General features: G+C 37.9%; 1 protein-coding gene across 1 annotated transcript; it reads left to right on the forward strand.

Annotated features, from left to right (window-relative positions):
* The first annotated feature begins 208 nt into the window (after positions 1 to 208).
* LOC109240914 lies at positions 209 to 5177 on the forward strand. The gene is made up of 6 exons (XM_019407598.1): positions 209 to 240; positions 1786 to 2222; positions 2308 to 2434; positions 2518 to 2802; positions 4559 to 4666; positions 4749 to 5177. The coding sequence occupies exons 2-6, from the start codon at positions 1852 to 1854 to the stop codon at positions 5175 to 5177; spliced, it is 1320 nt and encodes a 439-aa protein (XP_019263143.1). The 5' UTR covers positions 209 to 240; positions 1786 to 1851.
* Positions 5178 to 7459: the final 2282 nt, after the last annotated feature.

Here is a 7459-nt window from a genome sequence, read left to right on the forward strand (position 1 = left end):
CTCAGAGGTATGGGCTTGCTTTCTTCTGATATTTGACAAATTAAGTGTCAAATCTTTGACAATTTCGTTACTTTTCTTGTGTTAAAAACTGATTTTTTTTTTACCTATCTGAAAAATAGAAGAAAACATTTGAAATTGCAATTTTTTGCTGCGGATCTTTGAAATTCGAAGTCATGTGTTTGTAAAATTATGAAACTCAAAGTCGTGTGTTGATTTTAGGGATTGCATGTCCTTGATAAGGTAAGCGTCCTGTTCTTCTGTAAACCAAGCTGCCCGATATTTGCATCCATAACCTCTTTTGAATTGTACATTGGTAGCCATTGTTGATTTTGTACTACCTCGCTAAATGGTTTGGCATCAAGTGTAAGTTTTGTTCTAAATTTTTTGTGTATTGATTACTTTTTATATTCCTGTTGACATTTCCCGACCCCAAAATTTCTGAATCTGCTACTTATCTGTAGACTGTAGTTAAGGTTGTGGCTGAAGAGGCAACTATTAAAATTTGTTTGGTAGGGAGATAAATTACCTACATTTAGCAGAATTTAAGTCAATTTATTTAAAAGAGATGGTCTTGGAAAACAGACTCAGTTATATATAATTTTTGATGTTGAGTTTTCCTGTTGGTCAATTCCGGGATATCAGAAGATAGCAATTTTTGTTAACCTTACTTTTCAAGCAAAATATTAAGGCAAAGACATTAACAAAATTAGTGCTACTTGTTTGTCAAATAAATATGGATTAATTGTCCTTGAGAAAAAAGCTATAGGTTGTCATCTCCAAGAGTGGAATTGAAAACTGCGATCTGCATATTCAAATTGGTTGCATACTTCTCCTACTACTGTTATAATTCCTTCTCCTTCTCCCCCTAATTGACTCACTGATTTTCCTTCATCACATGTTGGAAACACTGAATTTATGGGGCTTTCACACTCTTTGACAAGCTTTGAGATGAGATCAGTTATGTAGAATGGCTGTTGAAGCACCTTTTGTATATAGGGCAAGCGCAGCAATCCACCAGTTCTCTTGTCATACTTTTTCAATATCTTAGCCAAACCTATGAAATCGAATCATGTTTTTATTAAAAAGAGTACAAGTTCCTTATTAAAGGTATCAAATGGACGGATTGAGATAATAAATGGGCAAGTATGTCCAGTTTGATTTGTTATTTCTTGCATTTGAGTTGATATCTCTTGAGTCACATGTTGTAAAATGTAATACCATGATACTTTCCAGAGTGATGTACTGTTTGCTAGTAATATAAGAGTATCTTACTCATAGATTTGCTAAGAATTGGGAGCTGTGGTTCTCTGTCCAGCTAATTTTGAGTTAGTTTCAAATTTTTCATAACCTTAAGAGTAAGGAAATGCTTAACAGGAATGCTGAAAAATTGAGAATATATGGTTCTATCTCTTGTAGGGACAGTTCGATATAGTGGCTCTATCTGGTTCCTTCAGGGAACCCATAATAGGCGATGAGGATAGCTGGACGGGTGCAATAAACATAGCTGTAGCTAGAGATGGATTGGTGTTAGGTGGTAACGTGATCGGTGATCTGACGGCTGCATCAAAAGTCGAGGTTTGCATTCTTTGAAGTCCTTATGAAGTTTCAGCTTGTGTTTACTATTTCTAGTGATCATCTCATAAAGCTCTAGCTACTACTAAATCTGTGTTAGTTGGGGCAGGAACTTACGTTGATTAGGATGGGAAGATTTTCTTGTATTTTCTCTACATTGCAATTTCTTGATGAATTTTCTGTAACTTAGCTTCTGCTTGTTTGAATTTTCAGAGACTATACTGCTCAGGTTAAGTTGGAGCAGCCCATTGCAGGCCAAGAAAAGGAGCAATTGGAAATATGCCTCGAGGTAGAGGTCGGGGTAGCGCAGGCCGTGTAGGTAAATCTTCAGTTAGGGGTAATTTTTCTACTCGTGAAAATATGCCTACTGTTCCCATTCCCACAATCAATCCTCAACAAGGTGGTACGAGTTCCTCAGGTGGATCGGATCACATCAATCAAGTTCGAACATTAGGTCCTAGTAGTACGCCACCTATTCAAACATCAGGCCATGGTAGTACCCCAACTATTAGTTTGGAACCATCTCCAAATACCCCTAATCAGAGCAACACAATAGGTGAGGGTACATCTTCTCAAAGCAACATAATAGGCGAAACTGAGTGTAGCAGTACCCGCCGACCACGGACGCTTGTTACTCTTTCTCCTGCAGGGTTAGTCCATACTTGTACTATTACTTTTGGTATATTGTTATTGATACATGGTATTCCTTTAAATAATGTCTTCTAATTTGTTTAGGTTAGAGCCTTCATATGAATGCTCTGAGTTTATAACTAAGTCTTTCAAGAATGAACTTGATCCTAATGGATTCAACTGGAAAAATGTCTCAAATGAGTTAAAAAAAATTTATTTTGGAGAATTCAAGGTATAATCCATCACAATTAGATTTCGAAAGTATATTAACTTTTATATGTAGTTTATTAATATTACTTTATAAAATTATTTCAGAAGGCTTTCTACTGGGATTCTTCAATTGATAGTGCGGTGCAGATCCAATGGGAGCGTAGGGCAGCAAGAAGATACAGTGATTTTATTAGCAAACTAAAAGCAAATATGGTGCAACCGGACACTATTCCAAATAATGTGTGGGAAAGTTGGCCGAGACTTTGGAAGGATCCTAAGTGTGTTGAAAAGTCAGAAATAAATGCAAAAAATCGTTGTGGTGGGAGCGAAATTGCCACTGGGACTCATACAGGTGGCTCTATCAGTGTTGGGGAGCATCGCAAGAGACTTGTAAGTGTATTTATAACTTTTCCCTGGATTTGTATTGTGTGCATGTTCACTTGTGCGTATGATATCATGTCTCCACGAATTGAAGTTGCAGTTGCAGTTGCTTTGGTCTTGTCCCTGCTTTTACTATCAGTATCTGTTCTATCCTTTGCATATTCCCAAACATTTTCAGGTATATTTATATTGTGTGTGTGAGTTTGTTAAAAAAAACTGATGAGGGACAAAGGATTTCTAGCGGAATTTAACGATATACGTCAAATGTGACCCTTCTCTTCTTTCTTCTCTGTTTCCCCTGAAGTTCTGTGTCTCTTTTATGTGTTGGTCACAGTTAGGAGGTACTAGTTTACTTCAAAGTAAAAGTTAGGAGGTATTAGTTACTTAAAAGAAATAGTTAGGAGGTATATATACAATATTGCAGCCCCAGATTCCTCTGTTCCAAAATTGGATTAGATATTTTACAAGAAAAATGCTTTTTCTTGTAGTCAAGGAGTTCCACCAGCTTCGCATTAGCTATAGAATCGGAGTGGATGCTATAGAAACTTCAAAGTTATGTGATAGATTGTAACTTATTTCCTACTAGTCTCCCTCTTTTCTTCTTTTTGGTTTTGGTTTCTGCTTATAGCCTGTTTGGTCGGCAGAATAACTTTTGGCAATTATATTGCTGGTTTTCTGTTTTTGGTGTTCCACCACCACCACCACTACCACCTAGTACTGGTTATGGAAGTTGCCTGCCGACTACTCCTGTTGTTTCGTGCTGTCCAGTACAGTATAACTATGGACCTCCCCCTCCTTATTACTATACTGGTTCATCAACCAAGCTCTTTGCTTGTGAATGGATTTCTGCTATTTTTTCCTTTTTCTCCATTATGTTCTTTGCGATTTGAAGCTTGAAGAGGATTTCAAGTTCTAAAGCTCATGAATGCTTTCCTATGGACTATGCTATGACAGTAGAGATATTCCTCTCTTGTTGAGGAAGATATCAGTTTGGTAAAATATCTAACGTCTTGTTACAAAAGTCAATATTTCTTATTTTCAAGAACATTTCTTTGTTGTGGCAAGTTATATTGAACTATATGTGGTTTAATACTTTTCTTTCTTTTATGTATCCTTTTATTTGCACTATGGTATATTTCATGTCTGGACTGTTTAGTAGTTTGGCTAGGGAATTTACTGCCCTATTAATGTGCTTGAAGCTTCCCTATCCCCCTACAAAGTCTGCATGCTTTTGATGCTAGAGATCGATCAGGGCCAACCCAATATCAGTAATAGCCTTTCACAACTCAAAAGACCATGGACATTCAACAAACAAATGTTGGATTTCCCTATCCTGAACTGTTTCCTTTTTTGGCAATTATATTGCTGGTTTTCTGTTTTTGGTGTCAAATATCATAGACTTCGTTTCTGCTTTTCCTTTGTGTCCTTAATTCTTCCTTTTCAGGCAATCATAATTTTTTTTTCAGGCAATCGATTTTGTTTTATCGAGTCATGCTCCTCTTTTTACTGTATCCAATTTCCATGAAAGAATTCGGGCTGCTTTTGTGGCTGGTGGCATAGCCAGGAATTTATGCAACAGGATTCGAAAAAATACTAGAAAGTCACACTAGGGGATTTGAACCCCCTATGATACTATATTTCATTGTAGATAGTGACTTTAGTCTAAATTGGAAAATAGAACTAAGAGTTTGAATAATTGAATATATAGATACTGACTTTAGTTTCTATGTTTCTCTATCTTCTTAATTGAATAATTTTTGTATAGGCTGTTAAAAAGGATCGAGATCCAATACCAAATGAGTTGCATTTGCACGTCCATACACATGGTAATGATGGAAAATCTTTTGTTGCTGAGAAATCCCGAATCATACATGTAAGATAACTTTTTAATTGACTTTACTTTCATATATTTTTTTCATTTTGTAAATTGAATGTTCTTATTAATTCTTCTACAGGAAAAATATCAGGAGATATTACAACAACAAACGCAAACTCATTCTGATATTGATCAGTGGAAAGCATATTATCAAGCCGCGGGAGGAGAAAAGAAAAGAAGAGTATATGATCTTGGATCGCAAGCAAAATGCTACTACGGGCCAAATCTTTATAGCTCTCTTGGATCTGATGCTACATCGTCAACAACACCTCCAAATTCTCAATCAACACCGATAGGGAATCTGGATGAGTTAGTGATGCGATTGATTCCTGCACTGACAGATCATATAGTTCCTGTAATCGTTGAGCGGGTACGCGAATTAGTTTACTTACCCTCGCATCAACCAAATACTGATATGGCACCTACAGTTCCAACATCTTCTACTGCTGCTAACATTGATGAGGTTCATGCATTGGGTTCTGATGATGACCGTAACTGTCCAGCCTAGCGTCGTTAGCTTACTTTGTTTGGACATTATTGTTGGTCCTTGTGGATTTTTTGTACTTAATGATACTATTATATGCATTATGCTATATATTTTGGACCTTGTTGAATTTATATTAATATCAATGACTTTTTATTAAGTGTATTTAATAGTTCATGTAATATGTTTGAACAGAGTACATTTAAAATAATAAATAAAAAGAATTTTAAAAAATCAACAATATAGTAAAAATAAATCAGCGACGGATACGTTCCGTAGCTAAAATTATCGCGTAAAATTAAATCTTGCGACGAATTGGCGATAAAAAGTTTTTGTTCCAAAAAGCAGGGACAATTAGCTATAACACGGCTAGCGACGGACAATTTCGTCTCTATAAGAACAAACGACGAATTTTATTATGTATTGCAGCGACGAAAGGCATTAAAATAGCGACAGAAACAAGCTCTATAGCGACGGATATTTCCCTCGCTAAACTTTGCTCAAAATATGTCGTTGCTATTCCGTCGCTAATTCTGCGACGAATTGGTATTTTTCGTCGCTATAAGCCTAGCAACGTGGATTTTAGGGACCAACTTGAATCCGTCGCTAAACAACTTTAGCGACGGAAAACATTGATTTAGCGACGGAATGCGGCCGTCGCTAAACGCTGTTTTTTTTTTGTAGTGGCCTTAGGTTTGTCTTCATTTTAAGTTCAGAGCATCTTTCGCTCAGTTAGGGGCTACCCGATTTCAAGCAAACTCTCACTCGGGGACTATTCCTAGAGGTCTAAGGGCTATCTTTATTATCAGATCATCGAACGAATGGGCACCCGATTGCTAAATCCAAAGGCTATTTGGGTTCGAGAAAATTTCCACTCGGTCGCTACCGACAAAGCCTAAAAGGGCTAGATTTATTTCAAAAAATCGAGACCCAGCTCTCACTCAAGTCGGGCTCAGAAGTCCCGGTGACCTAAATTCACATCAGATCAATCCAAGCTCAGTCTGAGGGATAACAAAGGACTTCGAGAAGCACCGCATTAATTAAATTGAAAACCCGAGGGTTTATTATTGTTATGTTCTGGATCCGGTATTCGGATCAATTGTTAAATTCGTACATCTGGACTTTTCACAAATGAAAATAGAATGGTGTTCAACACAAATTGGAGGCAAAATGAAGATACTCTTATATTAATAAAAGATGATTTACAAAGCCCACGAGGGGCCCTTACACAGAAACGAAAAAGCATAAAACAACAGACCAAGGCCTAATCTACTTTCGAGGGATTATCTTCAAGAGCAACATCCTCGAGAACCTTTTTTCTTTTTTTTTTTTGGAGACTTCACTTCGATCTTTAGAACGTTGTCTTCGAGAATCACTCGACCTGTCTATCTGGACCTGCGGGTTTTGTGGGAGAGAGTACCATATATATGCACCTACATGAGCTTATATTTAATAAGTAACCAATCTGTATTCATAGTGAAAACAAGTATTGGGTACTGTGATTTTGTCATGGGCCTGGTTATGATTATTTAAGCAAGTCATAACCTCTCCCACAAAACCCGTGGGAGAGGTTTATCAAAACGTTATTTGTTGTTCAAGTTGGTGTATTGTAATCGGTGTACAATAACGTAACTGGTGTTAAATACATCTATGAGGAACTCGGAGGGGATGAGATCTTCGGTCTTCACCCGAACGAATCTCCCTTGCAAACATCAATCCCTGTCTTCGTCAATGCTCGAGAAGGGAGCCTTTTTTGCCCAACGGGCAAGCTTGATTAGCCCCCCTCGGAAGATTTGGGGGCCGTAGATGTGAAGCACATGGTTGATAGTGAACCGGGGCTCCTCCGTGTTGTTGACAAACGGACGGAGGAGAATCACGATCCTCCAAAAAGATGGGTGGATCTGCCCGAGGTAGACCTCGTACCTTTTGCATAAATCAAGGACTATCGTATAGATCGGGCCAAGCGTTAAGGGGTATGTATAAACGCTTAAGTACCATTCCACGTGTGTGGTGATGTCCTCATCGGGGTCGGGGATGACTACTTCCTTGCCTTCCCACTTGCAGTCCTCCCAAACCGTCGGGAGTGTATCTTCAATGATGGAACAGATATACCTTCATACCTCCTCACACCGATCTCCTTGTTTGGAGATCTTTTCGAACTTAAAGTTGTTGTCTATAGAGCAGCTTCCGGGGATAAAATTAAGAAGAGAAGATTCTGGGGCTGCTACCGAGAGGGTCGCTTCGACATCAACAGCCAGACAGAAGTTGAAGGAGCGGTTTTGTTGAGGCTTTGAAGTTTTTGCCAT

The sequence above is a fragment of the Nicotiana attenuata genome, unplaced genomic scaffold, assembly GCF_001879085.1.
Source record: "Nicotiana attenuata strain UT unplaced genomic scaffold, NIATTr2, whole genome shotgun sequence".
Lineage (NCBI taxonomy): Eukaryota > Viridiplantae > Streptophyta > Magnoliopsida > Solanales > Solanaceae > Nicotiana > Nicotiana attenuata.

Excerpts from the sequence above, each read along its gene's own strand:
- LOC109240914 (XM_019407598.1), top strand. The coding sequence starts at position 1,852 with ATGCCTCGAGGTAGAGGTCGGGGTAGCGCAGGCCGTGTAGGTAAATCT. Across the intron at positions 2,803-4,558 it reads GGGAGCATCGCAAGAGACTT|GCTGTTAAAAAGGATCGAGA; the intron begins GTAAGTGTATTT and ends ATTTTTGTATAG. Across the intron at positions 4,667-4,748 it reads AGAAATCCCGAATCATACAT|GAAAAATATCAGGAGATATT; the intron begins GTAAGATAACTT and ends ATTCTTCTACAG.